Here is a 24,834-nt window from a genome sequence, read left to right as displayed (position 1 = left end):
ATAAATAAACTTTTAAAAAATATCTTTATTGTTTAGTTGTAGATGGGCAGTACCTTTATTTATCTTTATGTGGTGCTGAGGCTCAAACCCAGTGCCTCACACATGCTAGGTGAGTGCTCTACTACTGAGCCACAGTGGATACCTATTTTTAAGTAAATATTTTGAATGGCAGTTATATCTTCTCACAATTATAAGTGATAATCACTTAATGGTCTTCATAAGCATTTTTCTTGGTTGGTTAGTTTTTGAGTGCTATGATGTTTGTTTGGATTTTCCCTTTTCAATCCAGACAGATAGCTACGGAATTCTGCCGCATGGAAGCGCAGCTTGCTTATCTCTGTAGGGAAGCCATACCCACAGGAGAGGCTTTGGAAGCCTAACACAGGATAACAACATCAAGGAACCAGCATTGACTAACCAGTGTGCCAGACTTCAGATAATGTGGCAGACATCATCCTTGTCCAAGAGATCTTACGTAGAGTGAATCAAAACTGGCAGAACCCTTGGAGACTTTCGTCTCCATCTCCAAAATCTTAGAATTAAATTCTTCATTTATCTTCACAAATCTCCTTTAATTTTTCTATATCTATAAGGATCACTCAAAAGTCTTTCCTTCTTAAGAAAGGGAAGAAAGGTCCCCACTGTCACCCCTGCCAAACTTATGTCCTTCGTGGACTTGAAGATGGCAACTCATTCCAGAGAAAGGGATGATTTTTTTCATCAGATGAAGGGGAAAAAAGGGTGGGTGTGTTAGTACTGGGAATTAAACCCTGGGCTTCACACTTCTAAGTAAGTGCTCTACCACCAAGCTACCTCCCCATCCCTTTTTAAATTTTATTGTGAGTCAGAGTCTTGCTAACTTGCCCAGACTGGCCTCAAACTTGCCATCCTCCTTCCTTAGCCTCCCAGTTAGCTGGGATTACAGGATTATACTACTGTACCCAGCTAAATTTGTTCAAAGTTGGGACTTTTAAATACTTTGGATATAAATAACGTGGAACCAACTCCCTACATTGATGAACTTTGAGACTTTTGTCCTCAAGTCCCTTGGTAGCAGCTCCTTCTCTCTACCATTGCAGAATTTCTATCCACCATTGTCAGGACTTGCCCTGGGCTAGGAAAAGGTGCCTGAGACCTCCTTTGTAGCACCCTTTTTTCCTCTGTGCAGGAGACCAGCTCTTGTACTGGGTCAGCAGCATTCCCAGAATGCAGGATTGTGCCCAGAGATCACTTTCTGTTCAGAAGCTTTCATTCTCTGGAGTCTGTCCATCCTCTCCACCAGTGACTGGCTTTACTCACATCTTCACAGTGCATGAGGGAGCTTTGGTCTTGATAGCTTCTGAGATCATCCTGGCACCAGAGTCCCCAACTTGATTTCCCTGGAGACTAGAAGAGAAGGGTTAGGACAGGCCTCAGCACCCACCCGTTCCCTTGAGTAGAGCAGTGGTCACCATAGCAACTGAGGAACCTTTGTGCTTCCACAGTCCCTACCACAGATGAGTCTGTAGCTGCCTCCTCCTTAGAATGCATTCCTCTGTGGAGCTGCTGGGAGGCCTGGGCACTGGTTCCCAGAATTGAGCTAAAGGCAGGGCCTGACCTGGGATCAGTTCTGAAGGTGGGGCAAAAGTGGAAAGGGCCAGTGCTAGTGAAGCTACTCACTTGATGTGCTGCAGCCCATGGTTCCCAGACAGAGCACTGGCAATGCATATGGCCCCATCCATCCCCAAGGAGTTCTCTTGAAGACTAGGCAAAGAAAAGATGGAGTCACTACAGTGAGTCATCAGGACCAGAGAAATGCCTAAGGAGACATTACCTTATTGGGGGCAAGGAGGACAAGCAGTTCTGGGTTTGACTTGTTTGTAGGTGCCACAACTGTGAGATGGCATTTGACCATGATGGTGTCTGTCAGCAGCCAGGTTGCCCCACCCAAGACCCTAAGTGCAGATTTTAAGTGATTTCTGACTTAAGCAGAAGGAACAAAGCCACCGACAAAGGGTATGGACTTTAATAGTCAGAGGAGTAGCTAGAGGAAATCAGGAGCATTTTAGCTCACGGGGAAGATCCAGCACAGCAGTATGCTGCTCCAGGACACAGGCAGGTTTGACAGCCACTCACTTAAGCCTTCGGAGACTGGAGTTAATCTTCAGTGAGCTGGCCAGGGCCTTCGCTCCTGCCACTCCAATGGCATTTCCTCGTAAGCTGTCAGGAAAAACAGGACACCTAAGGTACAGGGACAGGCTGAGAAGTGACAATGGCATCTCTCCAGGTGGATGTGGGGTTACTTGGACTTCGGCAATCACTGGAGGTGAGGGTTGCACCTTCCTCATTTTTAGGCACTAGAACCAGGCTGGGCTCTAGGGAGCAGGACAACACGAAGGGGGTTGAGGCCAGCCCAGGCTTGGGTGCTTTGTTGGAGTCCTTGTCCTTTTACATTTCCAAGAAAGGCTGGGCTGAGATGGACAATGCAGCACTCCATCCAGCAAGTGACCAGCTTAGCCTCATAGGGAACCATAAGAGCAAGGATGACCTGGACACACCCAAGAGCTTCATGGTGCTTAAGCTCCCTCACCAGGGGTTGGACCTTCTCAGAGACCAGGATCCATGGCCACTGCTACCAGAGACCTAAACAGGGGCTCCACACATGTTTAGCCTGGGCAAGGCCAACCCAAAGAGCAGGACAAACTAGTGACTCCAGGAAAAGGGCAGGGAGTGGGAATAGAGACGCTGGGGTACACATGACCTGAAATACTGAAGATCATCTGTGAGTTTCCGTGTCAATTGGTATCCACTATGAATCCATAGCTTGAATTCTTTGAGCAAAAGACTTGCCGGAGACAGGAATACTCACTCAAGAATCTCCAGCGTTCTGTTCACAGCCAGGGCTTCCCCCAGCGCCTGGGCCCCTGGTGCACCAATGGAGGCCACCTGGAGGCTACAAGGGGAGGGGCAATCAGTGTAGGCAGGCAAGGCCTCCCTCCAAAAGGTCCACCCTTCACGGGGAGTAGAAGTGGAAAAACAGCACTGCAGATTGTTGGTCTATGACCTGTCCAGAGAATACTACTGCGTCTCCCTCCTACACCCTGATGCCTGAGACGGAGGTCTGGACACAGGGTGCAGAAAGCAGAAGCAATCTCCTGGATTTACTGGAGGAGGACACATGGTACCCCTAATTCATGCCTCTAGGTGTTTGATTTCCCAGTTACTGATATCAAACACACCTTTCTTGACTGTAAACAAAGATGGCGGGCAGCATGAGAGGATGGTGAAGGAGCTGGGCTCCTGGGCTCCTGGCACCACAGGGACTTACTAGAGAGCAGTGAGGGCTGTGTTTGCCTTTAGCGCACTGGCCACCGCAGAAGCTCCCTCATCCCCAATGGCGTTCTCCTGTAAGCTGAACAGAGTGACCTCTTCAGGCACAGAGGGACGGGCCAGCACTGTAGGAAGGACCTGCTGTGTTTGGGCCTTCCAGATTCAATTCAGACTACACACCAGCCATGAACAAACCATCAGAGTCCAGGAAAGAACACGTGGGAATTGCTGATAACAAGGGTTCGGGACCAAAAGGGGAATGCTTTTCAAAGCCAACCAGAAACTAACTCAAAGCTCTCAATCTCCAGACCATTCTTGCTGATAGGGTTTTATAACCACCACTCCTCAAAATTCAAGGAAAATAGCAGGCACTGGCACGATAAATGACTTGAGTTTAGGTCAAGTGGATATGGCATGTAAAGTGATCAGTCTGCATTCATTATATTTGAGCATGCCCTGTGTGCTGGATATGTGCAAGGCAGGAAAGGCAGTTCTACCCTGTTGGAACTCAGATTGGAATTTTCAATTAAATGAGTAGTTTAGCTAAGTACAGCTGCAGGGAAGGCCAATGGAGTCTCCTATCCCAGTGTGGTACCCAGAGACAGATCTGAACCAACACAGGTAATGAGGGGTGGGGAGGGCCTGGCACCTCTGAGGAGCCCAGGGAAATTGAGCCGAGTTCCTAGAGTGGTGAGAAACAAAAGACTGGGGAGAGCTGAGGTTGTGGCTCAGAGGTAGAGTGCTTGCCTAGGACAGGTGAGGCAGGTGAGGTCCTGAGTTCGATCCTCAGCACCACATTTAAAAAAATAAATAACAAGTAAACAAAAGTTAAATTAAAAAAAAAAAAAAAGACTGGGGAGTGTGAAGGAAATAGATCTTTCCAGGCCTGGTAAGCCATGCTGCAGGGTAACACTTCACTGCAGGCACTGGACAGCACTGAAGGATCTCACCCAGGTGGGGACACTGTTCAGCAGCCTGAGGGGATGGCTGCCAGGGAAGCAGGTGAGTAGGGATGTGGCCTGGATGCTGGCAGTGGAGGGGAAACAGAGGGGAGGGACACCACGAGGGAGAATGGACAGGACTTGGAGATGAGCTGGAAATGGAGGAAGGAGCAAGTGTGGTGCTCTGGCTTGCATAGTAGCTTGTCCCAGGAGCCGGATGGGGAACCAGAAAGGCTTGTGGGAAAGAATGCAGCATCCTGCTCTACCTGTGGGACACTGAGGGGACAGGCCAAGGTGTGAATTCCACAGGGCTTAAGAGCTGGAATATTGATGTGGAGGTCATTGGAATTCTCAAGGCAGTGGGAGCCCTAGGAGAGGAGGCAAACTCAGAAAAAGAATGTCATTACAAGGGTCTGGGCCAGAACCCCAAAGAGCCCCAGAATCAGAGTGGAACAGAAGGGAAGATTGAGGAGGACCATCCAGAGAGAGAGTATCCTGGAGGCCGAGGGAGAATTGTCAGGGCAGAAGCAGATGGGGCTCTAAAAAAGTCACAAAAGATCACATGTTGTATGACTGGATTTATGTGGAATGATGAAATGTCTAGAATAGGCAGATCCAGGGGACAGATAGATTCATCTTTGAGGGATGCGGGAAGGAGAATGGAGAGCGCTGATGGGTATGGGTTTCATTTTAGGATGAGAGAAATCTTCTAAGATGATCTTGGTACTGGTTTTACAATTTTGTGTGTGTGTGTATGTGCTGGGGATTGGATCCGGGGCCTGGATCATGGTAAGCACACTACCCCTGAGCTCCCCAGCACACCTGTGTTTATTGTACATTTCCAGGTTCATCCATGTTGCTGTTGCACCGTGTGTTAGTACTTCATTCCTTCTTATGGCAGAATATGTTTGTGTGCATGTACACATTTTATTTGGTATAAATAAAATGGGCAAATTTTATGGTATGTGGATTATGTCCCAGTAAAACTGCTATATATCTCTATATAACAGATACACAGATAAACAGGCGAGGCCTGAAAAAAGCCCGCTGGTCTTAGGGCAGAGATAGCTCTGTACCACCAAGGGTCATCCATTCACCAGCCTTGTGCCTGGGGACTCTGAGGTTTTAGACCTCCCTGCTTACCCCACCTCCCCTTAGTCCCTGCAGGCCACACTTACTCTAAGCTGGTCAGGCTGCTGTTGAGCAGAAGTGCTTGTCCCAGGGCCCTGGCAGCACTGGCCTGGATGAAGTTCCACTGCAGGCTAAGCAGACAGACACATGAACACGTGGCTCAGGGGCAGAGCCAAGGAGGCTCCAGAAGCTTCTAGAGGATCTGATAGCAGGATAAGTCCAAGAGGATTCCTGCTGCTCCCCTCAGGCTTAGTTCCCAAAGGGTCAGCATATATTCTACTAGTGGTGACCACAGGGACAAGCTTAAATGTTCTCCAGACAGTCCCTGCATAAAGCATGGCTTCCCAGGGCATCGTGGTGGCACCCATCTCCCACCACAGTTGTGTTGTCTGAGGATCAGCCTCAGGAATCAGAACCATGGAGAGGGGGCACATATTACTTGAAGATGGGCAGCCTGGAAAGCCCCTGAGACCCAGGTGAGGGTGTCCCGAAGCCAGGCTTGGTCTGTGGCCCTTTGGGAGTAGTCCTGCAGCTCTACAGAGGGGCATGGGTGCTGGGGTGGGGCACAGACTCACTGAAGGGACTTGAGGGTGTGGTTTTTTCCCACTGCTACTGCAATGGCCTGGGCACCCTGGTCATGGAGGAGGTTGGCTGTCAGGCTGGGAAAAGGGAGAAGAAACGAGTGAATGGGAACCTGTCCTGAAGCTGCCTGTCCCTGGTCACTGGGGAGTTCTACCCACTCCCCCTCTTCCCAAGGACCACCCAAGTCTGTGCTGATATTAGTTATTTGGCTTATATCTGTGAGAACTTTGGTGTCCTGGGGAGTGTCGTACCAAATCCTGAAAACAACCCAGGGGCAGGTCCCAGGCTCAGCTCAGTGGGTGCAGTGACAGGTCAGCTGGCCAGAATGTGGTGGAGCTGCCCTGGGGGTTGCTTCTCAATACTAAGACCCCACATCAACTCTTGAGTCCCCTCCCTTCGGCTGGTTCATCCCCAGCGGAGACCAGCAGAGTATCTCCCTGTCGTCAATTGTGTCATTTATACCACAATGTAGGGGAGGGCTCGTGTGAGGGTTGCCACCAGTCACCAGGGCTGCCTCTTCCCCATCCAGGTCCTTCTTCAGCCTTGTAAAATGGTGAGGGTACTGAGGGCCTGGCCCATTACAATGGTGCCCACCAGCTCTGAGCTCTGGGTGGGCGAGGAGGCTGTGGCACAAATGATCCCAAGGAGGCCCAGTCTCTACCCCCTTCCCCACACCCTCCCTGGCCCCATCACGTACTCCAGATGTTTCAAAGTGCTGTTGATGCAGAGAGCATGAGCCAGGGCCTGGGCTCCCTCAGGACTGATGGAGTTTTCTCGAAGGCTAAGAAAGAAAGGGAAGACCCTGAGCTTCCTACAAGGCAGGTGAGACCTCTAGTGGCAGATACACCCAGGTTTTTTGAAGCTTAAGAAACCTCAGGTGGATCCTGGGCCGAACTAGAGGTAACTCCAGCCCTACTATCCAGAGACATGGAACTGCTGGACAAGGGGATGGAGGTCAGAGACTGAGAGCAGAATGCACTCGGGGCTGGCATTAGTGGGGTTCTGGCAGGGAAGAGGTGCTGGCCGAGGTATGAAGGAGCCAGTTCTAGCAAACCAGGGCTCCAAGCCAGGGCTGCCAGCCAGGTGCCCCCACTCAGGACTAACGACCATACAAGAACGTCCAGGAGGAAGAGGATAGGATGACAGGACCTCAGAAGTGTGAAGGGAAGAGGCAGGTGAGCATGCTGGGCACCTGAAGGGCTTGCACATGGGTAGGGAGCAGCAGAGCAGCCCATAGGGCCACAACTATGTCCTGCCCTCAAGAGGAGCAGGGTGCCCAGTTTTCAGAGCCAAGCCTGCCCCAGCCACAGATTTCCCCATAACATGCTTCCCAGCACCAGCTCTTCTTTCCAAATCCCAGAGTTCCTGCATAGCCTCTGGTCAAAAGGACACCCTGGGTGGGAGGGAATCCAGGACTTACTTGAGGCTGAGGAGGGTCTGGTTGACACCAAGGGCCTCCATCAGCATGGCCACTCCCGAATCACTGATGGAGTTGCTCTGCAGGCTGCAGACAGAATGTGGTGTCATGGCTGTCCCAGGACCCAGAGAAAGCTGTCCAGTCCAGCCTGAGGCCACAGGCTCCGGGTTGGGGAAGCCTGGAGATTGCTGCTCTCATCCCTCTTTCCTCCCATTGCCCCACCTTCTAGCCCCTGCCAGGTCAGGGTAGGTAGGTTTAGCACAAGCACCAAGGTCTAGACTCTGCCTTGACATGGGTGGCTCCACATGTCCTCAGAGGAAGGCACGTTGCTTCTGCGGCCCAAAGAGTATGGTTCAGCAGTCACTCAGCACCCCCTGTCCAGTCAAGGCTGTGGCAGCCAGCTCCCTCCTCATCTGCGCACTTATCAAGAGCACTGGGAACTTGTTCTGGAAACTAGAGGTAACCCCAGCCTTACTGTCCAGAGACATGGAGCTGATGGACAAGGAGAGCAGAATGCACTCAGGGCTGGAATTAGCAGGATTCTGGCAGGGAAGAGGTGCTGGCTGGCAGCCTTCTTCTGGCACTACCAGACAGCCTTCTGCTAGATGGAGAGCCCGGGAATGATTATCACCCTGGAAGGTGTTCAGGCAGACTCACTCCAGGCTCTCCAGGCCCTGGTTCACCTTTAGGGCCTCAGCTAGGGCCTTGGCACCTCCATCACCAATGCTGTTACTGGAGAACCTGCAAGAGAGAGACATGGGTGAGCCCGCCTCCTGCAGCAGCTGCGCAGAGCCAGACCTGGGCATCAGGGCCCAGGGAAGCCTTCAGGGGAAGCAGCCTCTTCTGTCTCAAGGGTGCCCAGGGCAATTTGCTCTGCTTGGGTCCGGTTAATCTGTGGTCTTTGCAAGTGACCCCCTATCCCTGTAAAAGATCAAGGTAGCAAAGTCCTTCTTCTTGACTCCCTGGCAAGGGCAGGAGGTCAGTATCGACCCTTAGCGAGAGGTTTTGGTGGTACTTTAATGTGAAGTTTACTAAGAAATGTACCAGCTGGGAAGGCAGTAAGCATGAGCCTGAGAAGGTGAGCAGTCACCCCATCCTGGACATCTGGGTCTCCACTCTTCTGGCCCAGTGCTTTGTAATCAAAAAGCCAGCTGTCCTGCATCTATCCATTAGTCCATCCATCCATCCATCTATCCATCTATTCACCATCCTCCCATCTTCCCTTCCAACCATATTCCCATCTCTCTATTCATGCCTGTGCCCACAAATATTTAGGATGGTTAGTCTTGTGCTGGGCACTGAGAATACCAATTTGGCCCTTCTGTGTTTCTCACATGAGCTCCTTCAGACTCCTGTTCTGCCTCAAGGCTTCTGCCATCCGCTGGGCTCCCGTGAGCCCAATGCTATTTTTCTGCAGGCTGTGGGAGACAAGAGGGGTCCATCAGCAAATCTGACCACAGCTATTGCCAGGCCAAGGACAGTTAGGTTCAGGGCAAGAGGTAGAGAAAAGTTGGAGCATGTCTCCATTTGTACAGCAGTGGGAAGGGGTCTCAGAGGGTCTGGTGATGTTTTCATGTGGGAGAACAAGGGACAAGAGCAGCTGGGGCCTCCCACGTAAGTTGCCTGCAAGTGGTAATCAGTGGCTGCTGATAGCGCCAGCACCCTCTTGCATGGGGGACCTACATGCACAAGATCTGCTGGGCCCTCATCTGTCAGTCTTCCATCTAGACCAGCCAGTAGCCTGCCTTCCCCCTTGAGAACCTCTGGGGAGAGGGACAGGAGGATCAACAGGACAGAGCCTCCTACATGAGGCCAAATACTAGCCTTAAAAAAAAATGTAATCTTCCAAAAAGGAAAGAGACAACCCCCACTCTCTTAGAGGACACATGAGGTTGCAAGTACTCTCTGTCCTGTTGAGAAATATGCGAGTCTCTTTACGAGCTCAATCAACCTCCTGCCCATTTCACAGCCTAGGAATGTCTTTCTCAGGGTCTCAATACAGGTAAAAATCTAGCAGGGGATGGTCCCTGTCTTCCTGCTTCTGTGGGAATTAGCCTGGGCACCTGTTGTGAGTACCTGCTTGTCATAAAGACAGAAAAATTTTTATTTTTCCCTTAGATAAAAGCAACTGGGGAAATAGATGATCACCCCCAATTATTTGGTGACTTTAGCATAAGCTATAAGTGACAAATGGCTTCATCAAGCTACTTAGGAGACTGAGGCCAGAGGATTGCAAGTTTGAGGTCAACCTGGTCAACTTGGCAAGACTCTGTCTCAAAATAAAAATAAGAAGAACACTTACTTGGGGCTGGGGCTGGGGCTCAGTGGTAGCGCACTTGCCTGGCATGTGTGAGGCACTGGGTTCGATTCTCAGCACCACATATGAATACATAAATAAAATAAAGGACTATCAACAAGTAAAACAAATATTTTTTTAAAAGGCTAAATGAAAAAAAAAAAAGAGCACTTGCTTAGCATGCATGAGGCCCTGGGTTCAATCCCTAGTACTACCAAAAAAAAAAAAAATGATGTTGTGTTTTCTTATAAGTTGTCATTTATCTTGAGAGAGTAAGGGATGGGTCCTATCTGCTGGGCTGCAGAAAAGGCCAGCAGCAGATTGCCTACAATGTGCACTGCAGTCCTGAATGCTTATTCAACAATAAGACTGTTGTGTTCATTCCTACGTTTGTGGAGAGGGCTTTCTGGTTTGACAAGAGGTTTTATTTCCAGTAATTTCCCCACAACTATTCTCTGGAAAAGCAGTGAGCATCAAGTTATCCTGGGGCCATCCAGAGGGGTCAGAAAGCTTCAGCCTCACTCCATCCATTTCTCCTTGCAGGAAAAGAAGAGGCCAAACAGGAGAGAGGGGAGGTGGGAGGAGAGAGGGGAGGTGGGAGAAGAGAGGGGAGGTGTGTTCACTCACTGCAGCAGGGAGAGGGTCTGGTTGGAGGCCAAGGCCTCCGCCATGGACCTGGCACCATCATCCTTGATCATGTTGCTCTGGAGGCTGTGGAGGCAGGAAGGAGTATATCGCTGATGGAGCACAAGAGAATTCCTGGTGTGGCCTGAACTCCCTGCAGTGGAGGCACCTCCACAGGGTACCTGCTGAGAGGGCAGCAGCTGGCCTTAGTGAGAAGAGGCCCTGACCATTATGTGCCCTCCTCACTGCCCACTAGAGTCAGACCTTCCTTCACTGGGTTCTAAGCCCATGCCTACCAAGTGAGAGCAAGATGCCCATGCTTCTGTCAAACAACAACAAAATCATCAATAGCCCATTGCACCTAAAAGCCACAGTACTCAATTACCGGCAAGAATGATGAGAAACTGGAACCCTCACATTGCTGTTGGGAACCCTCACACAGCCTCTATGGAAGAGAGTCTTGGCAGCTCCTCAGAAGGTTAAACAGAATTAGCAAGTGACCCCGCAATTCCATTCCTAGGTATATACCCCAAAGAATTGAAAACAGGCACTTGAATATTTGCACACAAATATTCATAGCAGTATTATTGATTATGGCCAAAAGGAGGAAACAGCACAAATACTCATTGATGGGTGAATGGATAAACCAGTCGTGGCCTCTCCATTCAACAGAGTATTATCATAAAATAGAATGAAACACCAGTGCATGCTATTACTTGTTGTAGGGCCCATCCAGATGGGTCAGAAGCTTGAGGCTCACCCCACTCCTTCCACCCTACAGAAAAAGACAAAGGAGCCAAGCAGGAGAGAAGAAAGAGGCATGTCATCAATGGACCTGGCACCATTGATTCCATTCAGATGAAATGTCCAGAATGGGTGAATCCAGTCAGACAGGAAGGATTGGCTCACGAGAGGGGCTGGAGAGAAGGGAGAATGGAAAGTGACAGCTAATCCTTTGTGATGATGAAAACATTTCAGAACGAGATTGAGGCATGGTGGCATAGCGCCGAGTGTACTAATACCAGTTACCTTGGTACTTCAAAATGGTAGTGAGTAATACTAACAATAAACAAATGGAAAAACAACAGAACAGTGGTACCCACTCCACTAAGGATGGACACCGCCACAGGCTCCTGAAAAGGACACAGCCAACCACACCAAATGTTGCCCTTTCAAGAAGGCAGCTTACCGGGGAAGTCTAACACCATGACTGAGGAGTTACAGAGGCTCAAAGAGGAAGGAAGAGTTAGGACTTGAAGCTTGCTTAGGATACAAGCTCTGGTACCCAGTGGGTGAAAGCTGGTGTCCCATGCCCACCATTTTGAATCACCTCCCACTCCATAGGTGCCTCCTGAGGCAAGGGTTTTGCAGGCCCTCTCCTGGAGGCTGGGAGCAGGAGACACGTACCTCAGAGAGGTCAGAGTGCGGTTAATCTTCAGAGCTTCAGCCAGCGCCTTGGCTCCCTGTGGTCCAATGGTGTTACTGCGGAGGCTGACAGAAGAGAGAACAATGACTCTCAGGGAGGAGAGGAGGGACAGAAAGTACACAGACCTTCAGATCTGGGATCTTTGAAGGGAATGCGTGAGGTGGAACCAAGGCAGGGATCCTTAATAAGTGAGCAATGAGGAAGTGTCTCCAGGTAGCAGACACATGGGGAAAGGAAGCAGGACTGGTAGCCCAGCGGGCCCAGTTCCAGTGTGGAGATGAGAATGACGAGCTGAGGACTGAAAACTGGCTGCTATTAAGGGTGAAGCTCAACAGCTGAGGAGCCGTGACTTTGCAAGCTCGGCTGTCCTTCCAGCCGTCCAGGAGGACATGTGGGCTGCAGGGAGGTGAAACCTGTCCTAAATGGGACAGGACGCCATGCCCAGAGTCTACCAGGGCTGAGTCTGGGGCCTCAGGGAAGGACAGATAAGACCCAGTCACTTCATAGGAGGGAGATGGCTTAAAACTCTCCTTGTTCCAGTGGCCTTAGGTGTCCTACTTACTCCAGAGCCGTCAGACTTCTGTTGACCAGGAGGGATCTGGCCAGAGCTTTGGCCCCTTTGTTACTGATCTGGTTCTCAGCCAGGCTGCCCGAGGAGAGAGACAGGGGTGATCACTTCAGGTGCAGAACCTCATCACCTCCTCCTTAACACAGTGCCCGTGATTAGCCTCGAGTATCTGAATCATCAGGCCCCCCAAATAGGCAGAAACCAGGTGACCGACCGCTGGAGCAGAAAGCTGATCACAAGAAAGCCCCTGAGCTAGACAAGTAGGGACGGAGAGGCCCAACAGACCCTCACCCTGGCAAAGAGTTTTAGAGGAAATCTTCTACCCAAATGAGAGCCAAGACTTATGGCAATTACAGAAATCTGCTATATGGCCCCCAGAGAGAGGTACTGTAAACTGACCCTCAGGAAGAAAACAACACACACACACACACACACACACACACACACCCCTGATTTATTTACTGTTGTTTCGACGGCAGTCGAGATGTCTCTATAGTTCTGTAGGCCTTCAGCTCATGGGATATAGTGTTCAACTAGAGTCCCCAGGCACTTTTCAAGCTATTCTCCTAGGGCCCCTCCTGACTCTGGGGAAAGCTTCAGTAGCCAACAGGAGGATGAGGGGGAACCAAATGGGCCAGGCATCCCTCTTTCAGTCATGAAGTTCCCCTTTTGTCTGGTTTATTCATTGGGGTTCTGCCTGACATGTCATTTTTTAAAAGGATTCTATTGCTTAAGAAAGAATTCAAGGGGGACTGGCTGTAGCTTAGTGGCAAAGCGCTTGCCCAGTATGCATGAGGCACTGGGTTCGATCCTCAGCACCACATAAAAATAAACCAATAAAAAAGCATTCTGTCCATCTACAACTACAAAAAAAAAAAAAAAGTTAAAAATTTAAAAAAAAAAGGATTCAAGGGGCTGGGGATATAGCTCAGTTGGTAGAATGCTTGCCTTGCATGCACAAAGCCCTGGGTTCAATCCCCAGCACAAAAAAAAAAAAAAAAAAAAAGAATTCAAGGAACATCCATCATCCAGGCCTCTTCCTACGTAAAAGTTCTCAAATTCTAGACAGCCTAGGGGCTACATAATGTTTTATAAGTAATATTTCACAAGCAGTTGTGTGTTTTTTGCAGATTACCTTGGACATTGGAAACAAGGTCATGTCATTGAGGACCAATGAGAGAGGAACAGAGGGGAAAGAGAGTGAGGAGCAGAGGGGAAAGAGAGTGTGTGGCTGTAGTAAAATGTGTCTAGCCCTCCACAATTTTTTTTTTTTTTTTTTTTTGGTACTGGAGGTTGAATCCAGGGAGGTGCTCTGCCACTGGGCTCCTTTTTTATTTTTTATTTTGAGACAGGGTCTGGCTAAGTCGCCAAGGCAGGCCTCCAACTTGTGAATGAATGTGCCTCAGCCCCCAAGTAGCTGGAATTCTAGACAGGAGTCACCATGCCCAGATGCATTAAATTTTAATTAAAATTGAAACTTTTTGAAATTGAGTTTTTGAATTTTAATTAAACATGCAATCCTGTGCTAAGAGTAGAGCTTGAAAGCAGACGATGAAGGGAGCTGCGAGAACCTCGTGCCAGGAGCCATGATAGCACACACAGTGCCCGAGCCTCACCAGGACGTTTCCCTCTTTTCCCTCTTCTTAAAGAGGAGATGCCTGAGTCTCTGGCACTTTCTAGCATGGGCTAAATCAAACAGACTGCATCCAGAGCCACACACTGCAAAGATCCCTCTGCTCAAGGGCGCCACTGGCCAGCTGAGTAGAAAGGATAGTGGGAAGGGGATCCCACACCCCATGACACAGGTGGACACCCCAGGTGGGGTTTCCCAGGTCAGCGTTACCTGATCTTCTGAATGCGACAGTCCTTCCCACTCAGAACGCTGCCCAGCAACTCCATCACGGGGTCCTGGAACTGGTTGGTATCCAGCCTGGCCAGGGGCAGCAATAGCGGAGGATCGGGGGTGAATGGCCCAGGGCAGCCCCCATCCCACAGCACCATGCTGCAGCTCAGAGAGCTACCTCTATGCAATGCTCAGACCTTCCCTTCAGGGGGAACCCTGTGGCCCAGTGCCTATGATCCCTGGGGTTCCTACTCAGGGGCTTCTTCCAGGGGCTACTGTCCCAATAACCCCATTCACAGGTGCCTCTAAGAGTCACAGTCTGCTAGCTCTTCTTTTTCAATCCAAGATTGAACCCAAGGGCACTTAACTACTGAGCTACATCTTATATTTTATTTAGAGACAGGGTCTTACTGGATTGCTTAGGGCCTCATTAAGTTTCTGAGGCTGCCTTTGAACTCACAATCCTCCTGCCTCAGACTCCTGAGCTGCTGGGATTACAGGCATGTGCCATTGTGCCCAGCCCTAACTCTGTTGAGATGCATGAGCGAGCTGTCATCAAGGCTTCATCCTTCACCATTTCCTCCCCACTTGCTGAGGCCAGAGCAGTGAACAGAGCATGGGCTGAGGGTAGAGTCAGTGGGTGTGGCTTCCAGCAGCACCGGATGGCTCAGAGGCTGTTTATTAAAGGGTAGGATTGTGTTCCCCCCAAAAAAGCATTTGTTGAAGTCCTAACCCCCAGTGCCATAAGAATGTGGCCTTATTTGGAAATAGGGACATTGCAGATATAACAGTTAAGAGGAGGTCATACTGGAGTAGGGGGCCTATAATCTACGGTCATGGTGTCCTTGCAGGAGAGGCAGGACCATGTGAAGAAAGAGACACAGAAGATGGCCACTTGACAAAGGAGGCCGAGTCTGGAAGGAGGCAGCTACAAGCCAAAGAGCACCAAGGATTGCTGGCACATGCCAGGAGCTAGAGAGGTAAGAAGGGTCCTCCCTACAGGTTTCAGAAGGAGCACGGACCTGCCGATGCCTTGATTTCAGACTTCTGGCCTCCAGGACTGTGAGAGAATGAATTTCTGTGGTATTAAAACTGGGTGCAGGGCTGGGGTTGTGGCTCAGAGGTAGAGCACTCGCCTAGCATGGTGAGGCACTAGGTTCAATCCTCAGCACCACATAAAAATAAATAGAGATATTGTTTCCACCTATAACTAAAATATAACTATATTTTTAAACAAATAAAGGTATTTATCCACCTACAACTAAAAACACACCTTTAAAAAAAACTGGGTGCAGTTTTGGAACTTTGTTATCGCACACCAGGTGACTAACCCAGGGGACACAGTGGAAGGAGGAACCATTCCAAGTCCTGCTCATTCCTTGGCCCACAACCCATGCCCACCTGAGGCTCCGGCAGTAGAGCAGCTGGGGCAGCAGGCTCTGGAGGACACCCTGGCTGAGGCACAGGGACAGGTTGGCCTCCCGGGCGCAGGTGTCAGACACCTGCAGGAGATAGGCCAGGGCAGCACGGTGTGCAGGGCCGGTTAGCCTGGCTAGGGCCCCACTCTCCATGGCCTCCGCCATGCTGCGGACCAGCTCCGTGTGCTGCAGCTCGTTCAGGCAGTGCAGGACATTGACTGCACGGGCACAGACTGCAGTATCACGGTGCAGGCACCCCTGCAGGAGCTCAGCCACCTGGGCCCTGTAGCTCTGGTGCTCGCCCTGGGCCAGCAGGGAGCCAGCCAGCAGGGCATTAACCCTTGGAGACAAGAGGCCAGAGAGGAAGCGCAGGAACACGTCCAGTCTCCCGTCCTCAGCCTGCATGGCCCGAAGGGCTGCACTCCTGAAATGCGTGAGGAAGCCCAGCCTGGGCCAGGACATGCCGCTCTCAGTGAATAGGTCAAAGATGGCCCTCCTGGAGGCGCTGTAGTAATACGCGGCTGCCACAAACTCCTGCAGGGACAGGTGGGTGAAACAGTAAGCCACCGAGGAGGCCAGCGTCTCCTCCCGCTGCAGAAAGCAGCTACACAGGGCGCCCTGCAACAGAGTGAGGTCCACGCCAAACGCCTTCATGTCTTGCTCATAAAACACGTACTTCCTCTTGACCAGCCCGTGGAAGGCCAGCCGGCCCAGCGTCCCCACCATCTTGCGACCACCATGGGCTACCTGCTCAATCCGAGGGCTCACCTTGCCCTTCTCCTGCCCTTCCCTGCTGAGGGCCATTCGAAAGTACCAAGAGTAGAGCTCACACAGGGTCCGTGGAGGCCACAGCTCTGCGTCCTGGAGTGCTGGCCTGCTGCGACACAAGTGGCCCAGTGCTGCGCCCGTGAGATTGCAGAAGGCTGGGACGGTGCACATCAGATACAGGGCCCTGTCGGCCTGCACCTGGCTCAGGACCTGGCCCAGGAGGGTCTGTTCCTCAGGGAACATCCGCTCCAAACACACCTTGATCTCCTCCTCAGTGAAGCCTCGGATCTCAGTCATCCGGTCCACCAGGCCCCCTGGGATCTGGCCAGCCACACTGGGACGGGAGGTGATCCAAACAGAAACTTTTGGAAAGAGGTTGCCTCGGACAATGTTGGTGATCAGGTGGTCCACCTGAATCTCCTTCTTGGGGTCTGTGCAGGCCACGGTGTTGGAGAAGTCCAAAGGTGTTTTACACTCGTCCAGGCCGTCCAGGACCAGGAGGACTCTGGCTTGGGTGGCCACATCCAGGCCAGCCTCCCCAGTATTTGGGAAGACAGAGCGGAGGAGTCTGTCTGCAGATAGCTTCTCGTGGATGTTGAGGTCCCGGAAGGTCAAGGGCAGTACCAGCAGAAAGTCCCTGCCCACCTGCCCTTGGGCCCAGAGGCGGACAAAGTGCCTCACCAGGGTGGTCTTCCCCATGCCAGCCACCCCAACGGTGATGGAGATTCGGGGCGGAATGGACACCCGGGACAGAGGCAGGAAGAGCCTGTCCAGCCCAATGGGCCGAGCAGGGCGCTGCTGGCCACGTGTGGCTTCCACTTGTGTGAAGTCGTGCTCTCTCAGCTGCAGGTCTGTCAGGCCCTCCACCAGCAGGAGGCTGGCCAGCCGGGGCGGTGGGCCGTTCAGCTCTGGGCCGCCTCCCATCCTGCTCAGCAGGGCCTCGCGGTACCTCCGGATCCTTGAATCTGCAGGGCCAGGTCAGAGGACAAGGTGAGGCCGGGGGCCAGGGGAAGAACCTGGTGTGCCCCTCCGACACCCGCCTCCTGGCTGGGGCTTACCATTGCTGCAAGGACCCAGTGGGGAGTCCGGTGTCCTGTCGGGAACCTGAGGGGTCTGACCACCCTGACTGCCCTTCCAGGCCAGCAGGTCCACAAGGGCTTTCACCTGCTCGGCTGGGGAGCCGGTGCTGTGGGCCTGGCCGGCCTCCCCGCCTGTCCACACCTCCTGCTTCCTCATGGAGTCCAGGATTGCAGCCAGGCGCTGTGAAGACAGGGCCCAGACCTGCTGCCTGCTGCCCCCCTGTCCAGTGTCCTGGAACAGGTGGCTAGCCCAGGCAGGGACAGGATCCACTCTCACCTTCCCCAGTGGGGGCCCACTGGCCTGGCCTCTAGGAAGAGGCTGGAAGGGCTGTTTGTTCCTGGACAGTGGGAATAATCATATGGGGACAGGGGTCAGGTAGATGGATCCTGGGCCCTGGATCTGCTCTTACCAGCTGGGTGACCTGGGCAGGCTGTCGTCCCCTCTCCCCACCTTGTTGTCCTCATTTGTGACCTGGAAATGATAAGGTTATGAGCAGTTTTCTCAAAAGGAGGGAGAAGAGGAAGTGGCCTGCCCTGTCCTGTGGGAAGGACGCGGACTGTGTGACTCCAGCTAGTTAACATGGGAGGACCACAGACTGCGAGATAAGGAGGCCACCAGGACTGGCGGCGGAGCACAGGCAGTGACAGTGCTCTGTGTGACACTGCGTTGTGGGTACCTGTCATTTTGCAGGTGTCCAGCCTCAGAATGTCTGACACCAAGAGGGAACCATGCTGGACTAGGCTGTGGGGTCGTGGGGTGTAGGGCATCATCAGAGCAGGCGGAGCCTCTGCAGGGGTACATCTGTGGAGGACGAAGAGGCACAGCTGCCTCTTGGTCTCCTAAGCCTCCTAGGAAGCCGGGGCTCCCAGCCCTCAGGCAGCTCCGCAAGCAGCAGGAGATGGTGATGCAGAGGCACCAGGAAGGGAAGCCATGCTGAGACCCAGTCTCTGGCATCCCTTGGCCCTCTCTGCAGCCAGGTGGACACCGAGGACTCCAAGGCCACCCCCACCCTCTGTCCCTCCTGGCCAGACACAGGACTACAGCAGTCCCTCCAGCAGGGGCCCAGGGACTCAGGGGGTGGGGACCAGCCACCATCATCTATGGTTCTAGGAGAGAAAACATGATGTGAGGTCAGCAGAGAGCAGGGCTTATTGCTGCTTCATGAAAAATGACCAGGTGGGGGCTGGGGTTGTCGTTCAGTGGCAGAGCACTTGCCTGGCACGCCTGAGGCCCTGGCACCACAAAATAAAATAAAATAAAGGTATTATGTCCATTTACAACTAAATATATATATATATATATATATATATATATATATATATATATATATATATATATATATATATTTTTTTTTTTTTAATGACCCAGGTGTTGTCACTGCCAAAACATTAGGCCAGGGTGAGGCCACCCTCGTTGTGCTTCAAAATCCCATTGACTCTCCTTACTCTTGTTCTTCTAAACGCAGGTGGGGTTTTGATGCAAGCAACAGTGTGTACATAGATTCACGTGGGTGTCTGGAGGTTTTTATTTAGTCCTTTCAGTAAGACTTGGGATTTTCTTCTTACCTAGATCTTGCCAAACAACAATTTCTCATTTGTGTAGAGGTACTTTTTTAAAGTTTTTTTTTTTAAAGATGTTGATGGACCTTTATTTTATTCATTTATTTATATGTGGTGCTGAGAATAGAACCCAGTGCCTCACACGTGCTAGGCAAGTGCTCTACCGCTGAGCCCCAGCCCTGGCCCTGTATCTATGAATATTGAATATTGTTGGTATAAAAGATGATTAATTTTGTGTTTTATCTCAGGGTTGATCAATGCATTAACATTGGTTTTCATTTGTCAATTCATTTTCTTTGAGTTTTCAAATTTCTTTCACAAGAATAATTTTATATATTCATTTCTAAACTGTCACTCTTATTTTGAACATTTTTACACCATCATCCAGCCCCCTTCCCGGGAGCATTGCTGGTCTCAGCCACTGTGCTGTGCTCCTGCTATATCCGGGCAATACCAGGAGTGGTTCTAGCCCACACTGTTGGGCATGGCAGATTTTTATGACAGATTTCTAGTTAATTTTCTTCTGCCATTGAGGAAGATCCCTGCTTTCCTATTGCCATTCAAATAATGCCCCATACTGTATATCAAAGTCGACAGCGTCACAGACATTCTGCTGAGCACCGTTTTGTTATTTAATTTACTTCTTACGAGAAATCTCATTACCCTTATTTTCCCCATTTTATAGATGAGGACACTGAGACTCAGAGAGGTAAGTGACTTGTCTCAGGATACATGGTGGGAAGAGGTTGAGATAGCTCTGACCTCAGTGTTGTGCTGTATTATCTCTATCACTTGTAAGAGGTTTACACATCCTTTAAAAATTAGGAACGTCTGTTAAATTAGCAAACAGCTTTTTACTATATATTGATATCATCACTGATTTATTTCCATCATTCATTCAATGAGGAAAAAAATTATTAAGGGCCTCTTGTGTGTTCCAGGCACCGGGGTGTGAAGCTGAATAAGTTAGTAAAGTCCTTATCCTGTGAGAATGTGGGGCAGGGTAACGGAGAGTGACAACAGATCGCAGCCCAGGTGCAGCCCAGTGGAGAACACAGAAGACAAGTAAGTAAGCCAGGGCTTCTGACAGTGATCAGGGCTGTGATGGAGGAGGTGGAGGGCAGGGGCGGGCACGGCTGCTTCAGTCACAGTGGCCAGGGATGGCCTCTTGGAGAAAGCTGCAGAAGACAGAGAAGGGAAGGAGTCCACCGTGCAGACAGCATTTGAGGCAGAAAACTGCAAGTGTCCTGCGCTCGAGGAGGAGGCAAAGGCCAGAGCTCCTGGGGCACAGTGAGTGAGCAGGTGGCCCACCCTTGGGCGGGAGACAAGGACAGAGGGGAACAGAGACCAGGTCACTGTCACTCATTTGGCTTTGTGCTAAGCGTGGGGGGAGCCCCTGGAGGAGGGATGTGATCAGTGTCCATAGACCTCCCTGCCAATCCATGAGCTGCACAGGTAGACTTCTGGTTCTTAGGAAGCCCTGCATCTAGATTATGGGATGGTATAAGAATAAATGCACGAGCCAGCAGCACAGAAGAGAGTCGGGGGGAAAATACGTGTGTATATCCTTTACACGTGAAGGAGTTTGGTAATGTGAGAAAAGTAGCATTTCAAATCAGTAGAAATGGAATTGGGGCCATTGACCAGCATATGAAAAAAAAGTAAGAGCTCTTAGTTCACATTAATATAAAATTTAATTTTAGAGGGCTAAAGAGTTTTAAAAAATATGAAACCATAAAGTTCCATAAGAGGGCTGGGGATGTGGCTCAGCGGTAGCACGCTCGCCTGGCATGCGTGCGGCCCGGGTTCGATCCTCAGCACCACATACAAAAACAAAAGATGTTGTGTCCGCCGAGAACTAAAAAAAATAATAAATATTAAAAAAAAAATAAAGTTCCATAAGAGAATATGAAGAAAATCTTAAAATAGTCCTTGAGCAAGAAAGGCTGTTTAAAGTTAGTCATAAAACCCCAAATTCATAAAGAAAAAGGCTAACAAATTTGCCTTAAATTACTTAAAATATTGAATAATTAAAATATTTCCAAATAACAATAGGTGCTGTAGATAAAGCTGGAAAAAAACACATAAACCAGGAGTAATATTTACAAAATACATGAAAGAACACCACTGTCAATATGTAAAGAACTCTTACAAAGCAACAAGAAATAAATAGTCAAAAAAAGTATGGACACAAGGTTACCATAGCAACTCCAAAATCCAGTGAGCCATCACATGCTTCCAAATTTCCCGCTCTTTGGAACGATGGGGGAGGGAAGTTTTGTTTGTTTGTTCAGATATTTTAAATTAAGGAAAAGAATAAAATAGCAAGTTAAAGGATAAAGATCCATCTTAGAAAAAAAAAAGAATAATGGACATAGAAATGGAAAAATATATATAATTCACAGGTGGCACACGCCTGCAATCCCAGCTGCTCAGGAGGCTGAGGCAGGAGGATCATGAATTGAAAGGCAGCCTCAGCAAAATTGAGGCGCTTAGCAACTGGTGAGACCCTGTCTCTAAATAAAATTCAAAATAGGGCTGGGGATGTGGTCAGCAGTTAAGTGTTACTGGTTCAATCCCTGGTACCAAAAAGAGAGAGAGAGAGAGAGAGAGAGAAGAAAACATACTAGGCTACTAGGCTGCCTTATTGAGAATGTGGCAGTAGTAGGAATCTTAATACATAGTTTGTGTTAAATATAAATTATTACAAAAATTATGGTTTATTTTCCAGTGCTGGGTATTAAGCCTGGGGTCTCATGCATGCTAGGCAAGCTCTACCACAAAGCTCCATCCCTAGCCCTGATTGTGGATCTTAATTTGTCATTTAGTGCCACTAAATAACTTTTGCTCTAGAAATTCCACACGTGGGAATTTATCCTAAAGAAATAACCAGACATGTGTTCAAAGACAGGACCAGGAGGGTGACCACACAAACATTGATTGTAGCAGCAAGAAACGGAAGGGGTAAAGAGTAAGTATCTACCCAGAAGGGACTGGTCAAGCGAATGACTGCCCTATTCTGCTGTGCTGAACCATGAGATCACACAGAGCACAAGGCCTGTGTCACACTGGAAAAATGTCTCTTACCATAAAGGTTTTAATCACTTCCTTGGGTTACGGAAAATGGTCTGATTTTCTATGGTGTGAATTTGCAATAGAATGTGCACATTTTAAGTATACAATAGATGAGTTTTGACAAACGTATCCTCTAAGTAACAATTGTCACAATCAAGACATTAAATATTTTTTTCTCCAGAAAGTTTCCTCCGCCCCTTGGCAGTCTCTTCCCATCCCATTCAGGCCTGTGGCAATTAGTCTATTATTTTGCTATAGTTCTGCCTCTTGTAGAATTTTGTATAAATAGAGTCCTATAGAATCTTCAATATATTTGTATGTGAAAAAAAAACAAGGTGCATAAGACAGTTGTGATAAGATGCAATTTTTGTACACCTATAGGAAAAAGATGTAGAAAGAAGTATATGATAGTGAATTAAGGAATTTGTTTCTTTGTGAATTTTAATTGCTTAAGTTTTACTAACAAACATTACTTCCCCTCTCTAATTTAAACAGGTTTTTGTTTAGCAGAATTATAAATGTAATAATGCTCATTAACAACATTTATTTTTTATTTACTTATTTATTTTTGTGGTGCTGGGGATTTAACCCAGGGCCTGTGCATGCAAGGCAAGCACTCTACCAACTGAGCTATATCCCCAACCCCTCATTAATAACATTTAAATAGCTGGGTGTGGTGGTACAGCCCTGTAATCCCAGCTGCTCAGGAGGCTGAGGCAGGAGGATCAGAAGTTAAAGGCCAGTCTCAGTAACTCAGGGATAACTTGTCTTAAAATAAAAAAGGCTGGGGGTGTAGTTCAGTGATAGTGTACTCCTGGGTTTAGTCCTCAGTACCTCAAAAAATACCATAAAAGTCAAATGTCTATGAAACAATTTAACAAAAAATTATAAAACCTGCATACTGAGAAATCTTAAACATTTCTTTCTTTCTGGTATTGGGAATTGAACCCAGGGGTGCTCAACCACTGAGCCATATCCCTAGCACTTTTTTTTAAGTTATAGATGGACACAGTATCTTACTTTATTTTTATGTGGTGCTGAGGACCGAACCCAGAGCCTCACACATGCTAGGCGAGCGCTCAGCCACTGAGCCACACCTGGCCCTACCTAGCCCTTTCTTGTATTTTGTTTAGAGACAGGGTCTCACTGAGTTGCTTAGGGCATTGTTGTTGCTGAGGCTGGCTTTGAACTTGTGATCCTCCTGTCTCAGCCTTCTGAGCCACTGGGATTTCAGGCATGTGCCACCAAGGCCAATCAAAAATATCAAACATTTCCTTTTTTTTTTTTTTTTTTTTAGAATTTTTTTCACAACACCTTTATTCTATTTATTTACTTTATGTGGTGCGGAGGATGGAACCCAGGGCCTCACTCGTGCTAGGCAAGCACTCCACCACTGAGCTATAGCCCCAGCCCCAGAATAGTAAACATTTCTAAAGGAAACTTTAAAATACCCGTGGAGACACGGCCTTCTTTAAGTTGATGGTTTAGAGGACTCAATATTATTAAGACGTCAGTTCTCTCTAAATTGATCTATAGATTCAATGGCGTCCCAATCAAAATCCCAGCTGCTGGAAATTGACAAACGGATGCTAAAACATAGCTGGAAATGGAAAGGGCCCCAGAATTTCCAAAATATTTTTTTCTTCTGCTAATGGGGATTGAACACAGGGTGAGGAGGATCTACCTGAGCTACAACCCCAGCCCTTTTTATTTTATTTATTTATTTGGTACCAGGGATTGAACTCAGGGCACTGGACCACTGAGCCCCATACCCAGCCCCATTTTGTATTTTATGTAGACAGGGTCTCACTCAGTAGCTTAGCTCCTCACTTTTGCTGAGGCTGGCTTTGAACTTACAATCCTCCTGCCTCAGCCTCCCAAGCCACTGGGATTATAGGCGTGCGCCACAGCTTCCAAAGTGATTTTGAGAAATGACGAACAAAGCTGAGGACTCCCAGTAGCCAGTGTCAAGACGCACTGTGGAGGAGTGAGGAAAGGGCACAAGGTAGACAGATAGACCAGGGCAGTGCACCGAGGGCCAGAGCAGACCCACATCTACACAGTCACCCGGCGGAAGACAATGCACCACAGTAATTCAGCGAGAAAGGATGTTCTTCGAAGTATATTGTGCCAGCCAGTGAAATGCCCACATGGGCAAAATAAACCTTGACCCCCAACTTACACCATACATAAAAATTAATTTTAGCTGGACTATCAACATAAATGTGAAGTCTAAACAATAGATCCTTTAGGAAAAAAGTGTAGGAGAATGTCTTTATGAACTTGGGCTAAGTAAAAACTAAACACAAACAACACTGACCATAAAAGAAAAGGAAATTGGGGCTGAGGTTGTGGCTCAGCAGTACAGCGCTCGCCTAGCACACGTGAGGCCCTGCGTTGGATCCTCAGCACCACATAGAAATAAATAAAATAAACATATTGTGTCCAACTACAACCAAAAAATAAATATTAAAAAAAAGAAGGAAAAGGAAATTGGGTGGGAGTATAGTTCAGCATGCATAAGACCCTGAATTTGATCTCCAGTATTAAAAAAGAAGAAAGAATGCCAAATGTCTTCTTTGATATAAGGAGAGTAACTAAGAACAGAGTAGGGAAGAAGAGCATGAGAAGAAGATTAACATTAAACAGGGATGAGAGGTGGGAGGGAAAGGGAGAGAGAAGGGAAATTGCATGGAAATGGAAGGAGACCCTCAGGGTTATACAAAATTACATACAAGAGGAAGTGAGGGGAAAGGGAAAAATAATACAAGGGGAAGAAATGAATTACAGTAGACGG

General features: G+C 49.0%; 1 protein-coding gene across 1 annotated transcript; it reads right to left on the bottom strand.

Annotated features, from left to right (window-relative positions):
* Positions 1 to 1,295: 1,295 nt before the first annotated feature.
* Positions 1,296 to 17,559, bottom strand: Nlrc3 (NLR family CARD domain containing 3). Its single transcript, XM_026385572.2, has 17 exons — positions 17,382 to 17,559; positions 15,539 to 17,288; positions 14,138 to 14,224; positions 12,289 to 12,372; positions 11,708 to 11,791; positions 10,304 to 10,387; positions 8,715 to 8,798; positions 8,038 to 8,121; positions 7,384 to 7,467; positions 6,661 to 6,744; positions 5,957 to 6,040; positions 5,429 to 5,512; positions 3,308 to 3,391; positions 2,849 to 2,932; positions 2,116 to 2,199; positions 1,660 to 1,743; positions 1,296 to 1,386 (listed from the first exon to the last, which is right to left on the bottom strand). The coding sequence occupies exons 1-17, from the start codon at positions 17,557 to 17,559 to the stop codon at positions 1,296 to 1,298; spliced, it is 3,198 nt and encodes a 1,065-aa protein (XP_026241357.2).
* Positions 17,560 to 24,834: the final 7,275 nt, after the last annotated feature.

The sequence above is a fragment of the Urocitellus parryii genome, chromosome 9, assembly GCF_045843805.1.
Source record: "Urocitellus parryii isolate mUroPar1 chromosome 9, mUroPar1.hap1, whole genome shotgun sequence".
In the NCBI taxonomy this organism is placed as follows: domain Eukaryota; kingdom Metazoa; phylum Chordata; class Mammalia; order Rodentia; family Sciuridae; genus Urocitellus; species Urocitellus parryii.
Note: the sequence above shows the minus strand (reverse complement) of the source record. Positions and strands in the feature narration are given on the sequence as shown.

Excerpts from the sequence above, each read along its gene's own strand:
- Nlrc3 (XM_026385572.2), bottom strand. The coding sequence starts at position 17,559 with ATGAGGAAGCAGGAGGTGTGGACAGGCGGGGAGGCCGGCCAGGCCCAC. Across the intron at positions 14,225-15,538 it reads CTCTACTGCCGGAGCCTCAG|GCTGGATACCAACCAGTTCC; the intron begins GTGGGCATGGGT and ends GCCCCTGGCCAG. Across the intron at positions 12,373-14,137 it reads TGTCGCATTCAGAAGATCAG|CCTGGCTGAGAACCAGATCA; the intron begins GTAACGCTGACC and ends CTCCTCGGGCAG.